The following is a 13,584-nucleotide window of genomic DNA, read 5'->3' as shown; positions in this document are numbered from 1 at the left end:
AGGCAAACTTCCACACAACTATCCTGCAATCATCCTTCCTCAATTTTAATTTATGCCCCCTCGTGTGTAGTCTGAACAAGAGGAAGAATACCATCAGCATTCAGTTGCCCAATCCATTTAAAGTTTTAAACACTCGCAGGTGCCTGTCTCCAGATGCTGAAATTTGTAGAACTGAAGACTTTCTTGAGAAGAGCATCCTTTTGTTACCTTCACCAATCTGTTGCTCTTCTCCATACCTACTTCAGCAGTTCTACATCCTTCTCAAAATGAGGCCTCCAGACCTGTATGCAATACTCAAAATGCAGTACAAACATTGTCTTGTACAATGAGATAATAACCTTACTCCTGCTAGCAAAATATCTGTATATCATTGACAAAACCCTCATGAGGTGGCCTGGAAGCCTGTCTGCACTGCTCAGAGAATTTCATATCTGACTGTGGTACTGCTCAGTAGTGGAAAATGAAAAAGACCCCATGGTCTTTTTCATTTTCCACTACTGAGCAGTACCACACAGTTGGTATATTAATCTAGTATTACTACTACTACTACCCATATGAAGTATCATGCATTTGTCAATGTTAAACTTCAACTGCCATTTTCTCAGCCCATCTGCCTAATTTTTGAAAAATCTGCTGCAGTAGCAAAACTTGATTACTATCATTAACCACTCTGTCAACCTTTGTATCAATTGCACATTAGCATTAGGCTTGATATACCTTCATCAATATCATTAATAAATACGGAAAACAATGAGCCCAGCAATGAACCAAGGAGGACTCCATTAACAACATTAGTCCACAAATGTTTCTTTATACGGAGTAGTTTGTTCCCAACTTGACTTTGCGAAATGTGTTGCCATATTTTAAGACACCATTTCTTTATAATTGATCTGCAGTCTGCGATCGGTATACTAAATGGTTCATCTATAGAATCTGTAACAGTTTTCATAGCTAGATCAGCACGTTCATTTCCAGAAATTCCAACATGACCAGGGATACAACAAAAGATGACTTCTTGTTTCTTCCTATTTAGCTTAGTCATGGTATTCCAAATCTGAATGAGTAAGTGGTTATCATGATTTTTATTCAGCTGTATAGCTTAGATAGCACTAATGGAGTCTGTATAGATAATGCTGTTCAATATATTTGTTGTTAAGGTGAAATTTAACACTATATAAATAGCATAGAGTTCTGTAGTGTACTCATGCCACCCTTTGCATAGCTGCTGCATTCAATGGGGAGTTTCTTGGCTAGGGTAAGGTTGGGAAAAACTGCTGCTGCACCAACATGGGCATCAGTTTTAGATCCATCCGTGTAGGTTGGCATGTACTCTGCGTGCTGGGTTCTCAATGCGGCATGAATTTTCAGTATGTTCTGTTGCGGTAAGGTGTGTTTTCCCCAATGATGTGAGTGAAAGGTCGCACAAGGGTATGTGACACATCCAAGGTGGAGCTGTATGAGTAGTAGGCTGTATCATGCTAAGGTAAATTTGCCAGTAAGAAACTCATTGAATGGAACCTAAAATTCATAGCGATGGAGAAGAGGAAACTGCTGTGGTTGGACAGGAAGTTTTGTTGAAGGATGCTCATCAAAGATTCAAACTTGTACCTAGTTTCTTTTTCAAGCACAGTTAGCTGTGCTTGAAAAAGAAACTGAAACAGTGAAATTGAATTAACCATTATTATGTGTCTTTACATTATGTGCCTCTTTTAAAACATACTCTGCCACCGAAACAGCCATTTTGACAGGTTATTTTAATGCCTGAAACCAATTCCTCTGTTGGCCCTGGGCAAAATATTCTTCTGGGGCCCCCTCGTAAAAATTAAAGGTGGAATTCGTAAAATTGAAAAATAAAGGAAGCACCCAAAAATTATTCAAATCATAATTATTTAATGACTAGTATATTATTTATTTAAACTTTAACGACTAGTATATTATTTAAATAAACTTAAAAGTTTTTTCACATCATTACCTTACCATATTTATTTTATATAAATTTGTCTATGATATCTGATGTTTTTATATCTTTTAGTACATCTTTGTTCAATTGACATAATGGACAATCCATTAATTTTTCTTGGCCAATTGTTGACGTGAATATGTTTTAATCATCTTGAGTCTTGAAAAACTCCTCTCTACAGACGTAACTGTAACTGGCAATGTTAATAATATCCGAATAGAAATGGTTATGGTGGGATATAATTCACAAGTTTTTTTCTTGAATAAATGTCAATAATTCTAAACAACCAAAATTTTTCCCTTTGAAAACATGCTGCAAAGATTGGATTTCTTGTTCATTATTATTATTAGCTATATGGTGCAAGGAAGCCTTAGGCTTATGCTGCACCAGCCAAAAAAAAAAAAAAAATTCCCGAGTTACCCTGAGAGAGAGAATCAGAAGTAGAAAGGAATCACCAAGAAAGGGAAGAATGATGATATCCAGCTCAGGACTCTGGGTGTGCCAAGCCCATACTCACCAGATACGAGCCCCTGGGGTTGTTATCGATATAACTCTTTGGCATCGATGTCGCTTCTCCCATCTTCGCCAGTAAGAATTCCTTCGAGGTGTTGACATTTTGTTTCTATTGCACTTTCAAATAAATTCATGAAGTTTTCTGATTTTATAATATGGTGAAAAGCTGAGGATATTTCATTCATCTGATCAAATCTTTCTTGTAAGCTAATGATAGCTACATCTATCACTATATTAAAAAAATTCCGTTTCAAACCTTTTGGTTGGATCAATACAGCATTCATCTGAAGTTTCATAGCTAAACTCGTGCTTTTTTTTTTGAAATTCGTACTTCTGAAAACACTGATACACTTCCAACTCAGTTGCAATGTCTATAGCTTTATCCATACACAATTTAAATCCTGATGTTCTAAATTCGTTTAGTTGACTAAGAGCAGGTTCTATCAATATACCTGCAGTGTTCATATCAATTTTACTACTTTGCATGGCTTTACTTACTTTATTTATAATACTGTGCATTTATTTATTCTTTCCTTTCTACTCGATAAACATGTTCAGTGTTAGGTCCACTGTTGTTTTGTATATTTATCAATGATATTGATGAAGGTATATCAGGCTTAATGTCGAAGTTTGCAGTTGATACAAAGGTTGGCAGGGTTGTTAATGACAGTAATGGCAGTGTGCTACTGCAACAGGATCTAGATAATTTGGGCAGATGGGCTAAGAAGTGGCAACTGAAGTTTAACCTTGACAAATGCAAAGAACTACATATGGATAGAAGTAACCCCAGAGAAACGTACCAACTGTGTGGTACTACACTTAAGGTGGTAGAAAATGAAAAAGACCTGGGAGTAATTAATCCCAATACTTATTTGATGCAATACTTAATGTTCATTAAGTATTGGATCAAATTTAGACAATAACTCTTATTTGTCACAAAAAATTTCCATTATTTGGTTCGAATAATTTTTCATTGCTCCCTGTCAATGCCAAATTTTTTGAAGCTAAAAATTTAATTATCTCAATTACTCATTCTGAAATCATTCTCCAGTATTTTTTTGATTTCTCTATCAAAATTTTGATTTACAACATCCATAATTTTAATGGATTTTAACCAGAGCTCTAATTCCTTCCACTGTTGCATGCATATTTTATAATTTTGAGAGTTCTCGTGAGAGCTTAAACGATCTGGTAAATGCTGCTAAGAACGGAACCCAATAGTTTTCAAGAGAATCTTTGCTTGACTAAATAATTTGCAGCAAAAGCAGAAAATAGCATCCTTTTTTTCCCCGAGTATATCAACCAAGTCCTTTCAAGCCTTTCGCCCCTTTTTTAAGGTCCTGAAACAATGCTCAGTCGTAAACTGCTGGCGATAAGCACCAATGGGATACTATTTAGGGCAGTCCCATTCAAATTAATTCAACTCTTATGGAATTTTTTATTATCTCTGGCCAGTAACCGGGGTCATTTAAATTGCAAATTATATCTTCACTTTCAAACTTTGACTCTGCAGCTGCTGATTCATTTTAATTCTGAAAAAGCTGAAGTTAAAAGTAAGTTAACTTCTGTAGCACATTCTTGTGTTTCTAGTACAGATACACTATTTTCTTTCATCACTATATCACTAGATATGTTTTCCTTTCCATTACGGCTTGTTGAAGGCACAGGTATAGCACTGGTATTCACTCGTGATAAAAATTTATCCATAGAAAGAGAAAGTTTTTTAACATTTTCTTTGCGGGCTTTCTTCAATTTTATTTTTTTCACACCAGACAGTTCTTTTTGTTTATTCATTATTATTCATTATAGCCAACCATCTATTATTTCTTATTTTCTGATAATATAATATAATTATATAATTGTAATCTATGACTTACATTACAGCTAAATGCTCTAACTGATTTGATTTGTATGAGAAATATTTACACAGTAATCTGTTCTAGTGTTTGTTCGAGAATGGAATATACTTGCGGTCGTGGCTACGTAAGTACCTCTATTCTCTGGAATAGGGGTCAGGAAGTAAAGAGAGCATGCATAATTCTTTTACCAACATGATCACAGTCCATCACTACAGATAATCCATTGATCCTCCAATACTTCAGAAACGTTAAATTACTCTCCACCTCATCTAAAAAAACTAGGTTCTTCCCAGAATCACGGTAATGTGTAATTGCTCGTAAATACAATCTGGCCTCTGTTTAACAAACATCTTCATAGTGAATTTTTTTGAATTCTCCTTGGTCATTACATTTAAAATATTTTCCATAGAATGAAGAAATTTCCATATAATGAGCGGATTATGAGAGACCAACTGGGTATGCTTTGTTTGCACCTCTGGCCTTTAGGCAATTAGAAAGCGCGAATTAAGGGTTAAATGGGATTATCATTTCGCAATGTAATGGTGCTTGGTTCATTTTCAAGTTACATACTAGTACAAGTCATATGTACTGTCAGTCAGGTGCCTCTTTACCTTATCCTTCTGCAAAATGGTTTGGTCTGGTTGCCAAGGCATCGAACCAAAATATGTTCCACTCGCCAACAGACAGTATTGTGCTCTATCTAGTACAAGTTTCAACTTGTAACGTACTGCGTTAGCGTGCATGTATCTTCCATCTCATTCTAGGCAATATGACGTCACATACAGAGCAAAGCAAACAGTTTTAAACATGACTCTGTATTATTGTGGGTTTTTGTTGCATTAAAACTAGGTTTAAATAATAAAAATTGGACAAAAATTAATTTCTTTTAACATCTGATTATAAAATAAATAAATTAACTGTAATATAAATAAGCCAATATTGAATTTTTCTGTATAATTAAAGTATTATATTAAGAAACTTCCCAGGCCCTGATATATATGTAAGTATGTATGCATATACATAGATATTATACATATGTATTGCTATATACAGTAATCACTGTACACACAATTTTTAAATTAACCATACTACACGATATAATCAATAATCAATGCAAAATGTACAAGCTTCATTTTCTTGTTTAATACTGTAGTACTTATTCTGAATCAGATTGTATTATATTGTATTAGTAGAATTACATTAAATTTTCATAACTTCTCTTTGTTCTTTTGCTGACTTCATGAATTATTAATATAACATCCTTTTGAAATAATGACTGTTTTTCTCATTCCCCTGGGGGAAGGGATTGCTATGAAGAGTTTCGACCATATAAATTTTAAACAAACAGTGGATTCATTTTCTGGTGATACCATTTTGTTCAAAATGATATTAACAACTTAGAATGACCACTGGAAAACAATGGCTTCTCTAAATATGAGCTAAGTCAAAGCCATGGCTGCAGACTTTCAGCCAAAGCCACCAGAAGGATCAAAGCACTCTCAAAGATGAAAACTGAATGTAAAATTTTCAAATTATTTTCCAGCATAGTACAGAAATACTTAATTACAAAATTGTAAAAGAAAATTATGCATATATATGAATCTGCACATGTTAGTATAGAAATTCACCTTTCAACGTAAAATTTTATATATATATATATATAAAAAAATTAATACCTGAGCAAATTCATAAGTCAATTTCATGCATGATTTTATCACAGAACGTCCAAACCATTCATTCAATATTTCACCATCTGGAGTAATGTGCCAAACTACAGAAAAGGTAAGTTTATCTTCTCCAGGATTTAAACTGCACAGTTTCTCACAAAGTATTCGAGGCAACATGGGAACAACCTGAAATACAGTAGTTTGCATATATTTAAACAGCTATATTTAACAGAACACTTAAACAATTATAGAAAAATAATTCAATAATTTAAAATTCTCTTTCAACAGAAACTAAAACAGAAAGGGAATCACAATAATAAAAAAATATGACAGAGGCACCCTTCCTTCAACTGGGTAGGTTTTTTTTTTTTTTTTTTTTGTTAGTTGTTGGCGCTTCGGCTTCTGTGGCCATAATGCACCTCCCAAAGTTTTTGCATTTTACTCTAATCCAAGCCCGAGGTGGGATTTGAACCCACGACCTTTGGGTTGCCAGGCAGGCACTTTACCCACCTGGCTAGCCCAGTCGGCAACTGGGTAGTAATCAAACTTATAGCACAACTGATTCCTTAGTTATATATTTAAAAGAGTAAGAGATTACCTAACTCTTTTGTGTAGAATGCTTCCAGTTAATGCTCTCCGAATGTAAAACGAATAAAATGATTTTAATGAATTTTTTCACTCATAGAGATATGACTGATCCAATGCACAAAGGAACAGAAAGCTGAGAGCCCCAACCCTGAGCATTTATCCAAATTTTATAAACATATTTTATAATCCATTTTAATTATTTATTCTCATATGATTTTCTGATTTTAACTATTTTAATTATTCTGACAGAATGTCTTCTCGCACTCACGATTTTTCCTGAGTTGGTTTGATGTGTTTCAGGGTCAGGTTGGGGCTCTCAGCTTTCAATTCTGTTGTATGTCGGATCGGTCATGTCTTTATGAGTGAAAGAATTCATTAAAATCATTTTATCCGTTTATTTTATTCGTTTTACATTTGGAGAGCACTGACCAGAAGCATTCTACACAAAAGACTGAGGTAATCTCTTACTCTTTTAAATATATTGTTACAATGTAGAAGTTATTGAGCCTAGTAGCTCTGTGTTTTTTACAAATCTTACAGTTATATATAAAAATATATCAATTGCAGTTTTGTTCCACTGGACAGGTAATATATATATATATATATATATAATATTATTCCTCCATCCCCACAAAGATAATGTGTAATATTGTATGCAAGCTAATATTTATGTAAATATAATTTATTTATGACAATAAATAATTTAATTCTAATTAGAACTAATAAAAATTATACTGAAGGAATGAAGGACTTATAAAGCACTGCAGATTTAAAAAAAAAAAAAAACCCAGCTTCTTTGATGATTGCTATCAGAGAGCCAGTTCAACTACTAAACTAATGTACTGGATGACTGACAAAGATGTTAAGGCCATGAAAATTGGTTGCTTTCCACTTTGTTCCTGTAAATTTCCATTTACCAAACCATACATGCTGAATATATCTCAATTTATTGAAGCAATCTTCTTCTTAGGAATTTTTTTTAGCACACTGATTGCTCAGACTATATGCAACAGTTCCAGTGGTATGATTTCTTTGGTAATTAAGCCTGAAAAAAAAAAATGTGTTCAAGGGCTAAATTATATATTTTGCAGCCTGAAAAACCAAGGATAACTCAACATCATCATACAGCATCCATTTTGAGGCCTTTAAGAATTCCTGGTATCTCTGATGGGATTCAAACAGAAATCTCTCCAAACAAATGATGAAATCACTACAATATATTGACAAAAGCCTATTGAAACAGTGTGGTAACTGTTTAAGCAATTTGTCTTGAACAGAGCTATGACAATTTCCAAATGATTGAATGCCACAGAGAGCATTGTGACTAACAAGACTTCTCTTTCTCAACTTTTTGATGCTCTCACTGGATTAAGGTTCCATAGGACAGTCCCTCAAGAATATGCTGACATTTCAATCTGAGGAACTGTCCCATATAGGTGATGCCTTCAATTTTCTACCAACCTTTAGTGTCTCGCAAGTTGAGTTCTCTGCCTTTTTGTATGTTTCAGTCAACAGTCTCTATAGAGCCTCGGAAGTCAAATAAAATCAGAATTATAATACAATCTAAGCACCTTCTATCCCCCCCCCCCAACTATTTGCGAGTGGAAGAGGGGTTTTCTGATAGGGTGAGGCAGACGTTTCCTGACAAGTTTGCAGATGGGGAATTTGTACACATTGTGGGCTTGGGAAAATAGGATATATTCTAGAACATGACTCAGTTGCAAATACAAGCCAACTAATACTTTGATTGAGCTGGGTAGATTATCAATATCCCAGTTAATAACAAACTGCATTCTGCTTTCCATGATAACCCACACAGTATTATGGGAAATATAATTAAAGTACTACTAAAAAAAAAGCAGAAAAGGGCACATGAATAAATCTGTATTTGCTAAGACTATTCAAATTAAAAAATAAATATTGATTAGTTACAATTTATTTGAAATATATTGCAAATGATGGCTACATGACAATATTCATAACTAAAGTAGCTAGCAATTAAGTAGCTAATAAAGTAGCTAATAAAAAAAAAAAAAAAAAAAAATCCCAACAATATTGCATATTAAAAACAAACTTTTTTCTATCAATGGACTGAACATTGGTTACAACAACAAAAATTGAAGTTAAGTGAGAGATTTTATTTTTATAAAAGTTCACACTAATCTTGACTAAGCTTGTTGCAGCTCTCATCTAAACTTGTTGCAAAATTATATTTGTTGTCATTCTACTTCTTTATTTGGTTTATTTCTTTTGCTAATGCATAACTGCTGGAAGTTTCTTAGTACAGGCAACCCCCATATAACATGGTACTTCTACAACATGGTTTTGTTCTAATACGATTGATAAATTGCGACAATCCTCGCACAACACGTTACTTCTACAACGAGGTTTCACTCTAACACAGTTTTAGAATTGCTGGAAATCTCACATAACATGGTATTTTTGAGCTTTTGTGCTGGGAAAACCCTGCTATTGTGTTTCAACGTTTCAATTCCTTTTTGTGAATCCCTGCTGTTGACTCGCTAGTTGTTATCGCCTTTGTAATATTTTTCTAAAGCACATTTCTGGAGGTCACGACCATAAAACAATAAAAACAATTTGCACTTTCTGGTTTATTGGTCTTTTCTGTTAGTGTAATCAATTATAAACAGGTAGTAAACTCAATCTTCTTGCTATAGTACTGATAGCTGGAATTCTGTGGGTTTTCACGTTATTATGGTGAAATGTGTTTCCCCTTCCATGAAATATTCAATAATATAAAAAACATAAATAAATTTTCAGAAACTCATTGCTCTGTATCTCACTTGTGCATGCCGTGTTCTTTGTTATTGATTGCTTATCATTTTTACCATTTTTAATTTTACAACAAAAAAAAAAAAAAAAAAAGAAAAAAAGTCAGTGGACAGAAATATCAATTAGTATGTACATATTACAGTATGCATTAATTAAGCTATGTATGTAAGTGTAAATTTATTTTTATTTTACTAATTGGAAAATATTCAGATTTTCATAAATCATTTAAAGTGTGGCTCCACTGTATTTTGTTGGGAGATCCCTGGGTTAGATTCTGTGCTATTGAACTTGTGCTTGTTTGAGACCATAAAAAATAACTGTGACTTCAAAGAGTGCAGTTCGTAACTTTTTTAAATACTTATCTCACATATAAGTATCACAGTTTGTAAGGTAAGATGTTTGCTCGGTTATTACCATTTAAGTTACTACTATTATAAAAATAAAGTTAAAATATTGAGTTATTACTAATATAAAAATTAAGTTTCCAATAGTTATAAAAAAAAAATGGTGTATTTTTGTTAGCTTTTGGAACGTAACCCCCCCTTTTTGTACTGGTTCTTAGTCCCGTATAACACAGTTTCGCATTACATAAGATTTTGTAGGAACCAAACAACCGTGTTATATGAGGGTTACTTGTAATACCTTCCATGGGGTGGATTAGAAAAGGGTGCATGAAACATGAATACTAACAAAGCACTTTGATATTTAACAAAATTCGTTAATGCTGACAATAATATATAAAATAATTTTGCATGTAGGTGAATTTGTGGAAGCATCAGAAAAAATATAGGGAGTTTCCGAACGTTGCAACCCTTTCAAAATGCTGTAAAATTTGATCAACCTCCAAGTGTTCACGAAGACTCTGCGAAGTTGTTATTGTTCAATAATTCTTGGTAGCTGTAAAAAATTATTACTACACCAGCCCTCAATAATTATTGCAGTTACCCAAACCTTATGGTTAAAGTTAACATTTTTGCAAGTACTTACATATAATATCAGCTTTACAAGTGTGGGCTCTGTGGAGCGTGTGTGCAAACAGACATGTATGAATGTATACATATTCAATTGGTGAGTTAGATTCAGATCAGGTTTTCAAACTACCAACATAGCATACACTGTCGATAGTTTCAAAACCTGATAAATTGCAGTATACAGTTTGAAAACCTGATATATTGCAGTATACTGGTATACTGCAGACTGAAAAAAGTTGTACTAAACCAGTTAGCAAACACAGTGTATTTATTTCCTTCACATCCTAAATTTCTTTATAAAGCTTTGTTCCATTCATTGTTCACTATTTATAGTTTCATATGTATGTGCATTAATTTCTATATATCTGTTTGGTTTGGCTTCATTCATTGGTATAGATACATACAACAGCCCTACTTCATCAGTCTATCATCTTAAATTTTATTTCATTTTTTTATGTTATTATCCATCTAATTTTCCTTGTCCTACATTCTATTTGAGGCCACTCCGTAGCCAGGTGGGAAGGAGCAGCAGTAGTGCATAGCACACGCTTCTTGATTAGACCGGGGTTCGAGCCCGTCACCACCAAATATGGAGGATGCGGAAAGGTCAGGGAATGACCACCGCATATCCTGGAGCAATATGGCCTTAGTTGCTAATGCTCCTAAAAACCAAATAACAAACAAACAAACAAACAAACATTCTATTTGCTACCTTCTACACTGCCTTTTGTTCTTTATTACTTAATTTTCACTCCTAGGTTTTAAATACATATGACAATACCTTTGTCATATGTTTAATATCCCCCTCCCCTTTTTTTTTCATCTCACTATCTCTGGTAATACATTACTACATTTAAGTTCACATAAGCTTACAAACTTCAGCTGAAGGTCCTTCTGTAGTAACAGACTTAAGGACCAACACTATTTCTAAAGGTTACAGCCACAAAATGAAACGAAACAGTCTGTGGCGATTTGCATAACTGTGGCCGTTCAGTAGAAAGCTGGTGCACATGCAAAAATTTGAATCTTGATGAGAAGGCTCACATAAACAGATAAAAGCAGCAGTTCAGCAGTTATGTGGAAATTACTGAATAGCGAGCATGATTGTTAGAGACGTTCGATTGGTTTCATACAGTGCTACAGACAACGAAATGGCCAGTACACATCTGGATGACTTTACCTGGGGTCCAATAATTGGGAAGCTCGCAGAAGATCGAAGTGCAAGAAGTGTGGCTGAAGAGCTCGGTATCACCCATAGCATCATCTCACGTGCGTGGTTGGTCTTCAGAACGACAGCTGTTCAAAGGACTAGTGGTGGTTGTCCACAAAAAACAATGCCCAATGATGACCGCTATATACTCCTATGGGCCAAGAGGGACTGACACCAGACAGCGTGATCCATTGCAAGCTAGTTTACTGTGGCCAGGCGACTCCACAAAGGTGGACTGTTTGCCTTGATGGCCAGTACGCTGTGTCTCTTTAACATCTGCCCATCGGAGACACCGTTTACAGTGGTGAATCGAACACAAGGACTGGATATAGAGCAGCACAATGGGGTAAGGTACTCTTTACTGATGAGAGTAGATTCAGTCTCAGCAGTGATTCTGGATGTCAGCTAATCTGGCGAGAGGTTGGCACATGGTATCACCCCCGCAAACATCAACTGAAACGGATCGATATGGCAGTCAAGGTGTTCTCGTCTGAGGAGGTGTTATCTTGGATGGATGAACACAACTCCAGATGCTGGAAGGCATTACTGTAACGGTGCACGCCCCTATACTGAAGTAATCCTTTCCCATGTGCGTCTGTTCCGAGGTGCCAATGGCCCCGAGTTTGTGTTTATGGATGATAATGCCACACCCCGTCGCACTGCAGCTGTTGATATTCTTTTGGAAAGTGAGGACACTGTTCGTATGCATTGGCCTACCCATTCCCCCCCCAATCTAAATCACACTGAACACATATCGGATGCTCTGGGGAGACACCTAGTGGCATGTCCACACCCACCAGAAAATGTTCACCGGCTGAAGATGGCGCTAACAGAGGAATGGATGATGTTACCACAAGAACTTATCAACAACATTGTTCTAAGTATGGACAGGTGGTGCAAAGCTTGCATCGACATTAGGGGTGGCCATATCTCCTACCGAGGACCACCTCTTCCCTTTGTTCCACCTTTGGCAGTGATGCATCTGTATCATGGCAGTCAGTGCTATGTTGCCATTTTTGAATAAAGTCCCTCTATACCGTTTTGTTACCATTGTTGTGTCAGTGTTGTTTCCTTCATCATTTCTGTACCTCACGAGGTTCCTTTGGTATGCTTTTCCCGTATCCAGGTCACTCCCATGAGAAGCTAGAGGTGAAAACCTGACTGGTCCTTAAATTTTGCACACCAGTGTAGCTCTTATTTACATTCATGAGTTATGAATAGTCCAGAACCCTTCCAAGCCAGATAAAAATAAGCAATCAATCATTACCAATTAAATCAAATCAGTAACCAAAGATCACATAACCTAGAATTTCTTAAAATAACCTAGAAGTCAGCTCACACCACCTCAAACTTGGGGTGGTTTGAACACTTACAAAATCTGCACTACCCTTCTTGCCATGTTCTTTTTTGAACTAAATTTCATGTTGAGTTTTCCACCGTGACAACCAACCATCTGTTGCTTGGAAATCATTGCACCCCAGCTTTTTAGCAAACTCCTCTGCTTTACTTTTCAGCTTTGGGCCACTGATACGTACACCTCTCCAGTACAATGGAGGACCATTCTTTTAGTCCGAGGTCTTTCCTTCTTACTTCCTTTTCTGTGAAGTTCCTTGCTGCCATTCACATGACGCCCATGCATGTCGTAGTTCTTCTTGTTACTTAATTAAATTTACAATTGTTGTTTTTGCTACTCTAAGTGTCTTTGCCAGTTGACTGCTGTTAGGTGGTTGGCTTCTGATCTTGTCTAGCAAGGAAATCTTCTCAGCAAGTTTCAGATCATTTTGACATCCTACTTATAAACAAAATTTTTTGGAAAAAGTTAATCAATTCTTATACTATCACAGGTATTCAATATGTACTTAATTAATGTACCTAGTATTCAATTAATTCCTTTTTTTTTAAACAAGGTTACAATACGTAGGTCTGTGTAAGAAATGAGGTTGCTCACAGGGTCTGAAGAGTTGCTTTAGTGGTCCATGGAGCTCAAAAATTTGGAACAAGCACTACCGCTACACCACAGATG

The 13,584-nt window shown here is 35.3% G+C and overlaps 1 protein-coding gene across 4 annotated transcripts in view; it reads right to left on the bottom strand.

Annotated features, from left to right (window-relative positions):
• Dis3l2 (Dis3 like 3'-5' exoribonuclease 2) overlaps positions 1 to 13,584 on the bottom strand; it is a 440,068-nt gene that overhangs the window by 134,658 nt on the left and 291,826 nt on the right. For all 4 annotated transcript variants that reach the window (XM_090373977.1, XM_090373976.1, XM_090373978.1 and 1 more), the window contains one exon: positions 6,009 to 6,185. In XM_090373977.1, the coding sequence (XP_090230103.1) occupies positions 6,009 to 6,185 (177 nt within the window). The remainder of the gene's footprint in view (positions 1 to 6,008; positions 6,186 to 13,584) is intronic.

The sequence above is a fragment of the Mastigoproctus giganteus genome, chromosome 5 (genome assembly GCF_048544385.1).
Source record: "Mastigoproctus giganteus isolate SK-2022 chromosome 5, ASM4854438v1, whole genome shotgun sequence".
Classification (NCBI taxonomy): Eukaryota; Metazoa; Arthropoda; class Arachnida; order Uropygi; family Thelyphonidae; genus Mastigoproctus; species Mastigoproctus giganteus.
Note: the sequence above shows the minus strand (reverse complement) of the source record. Positions and strands in the feature narration are given on the sequence as shown.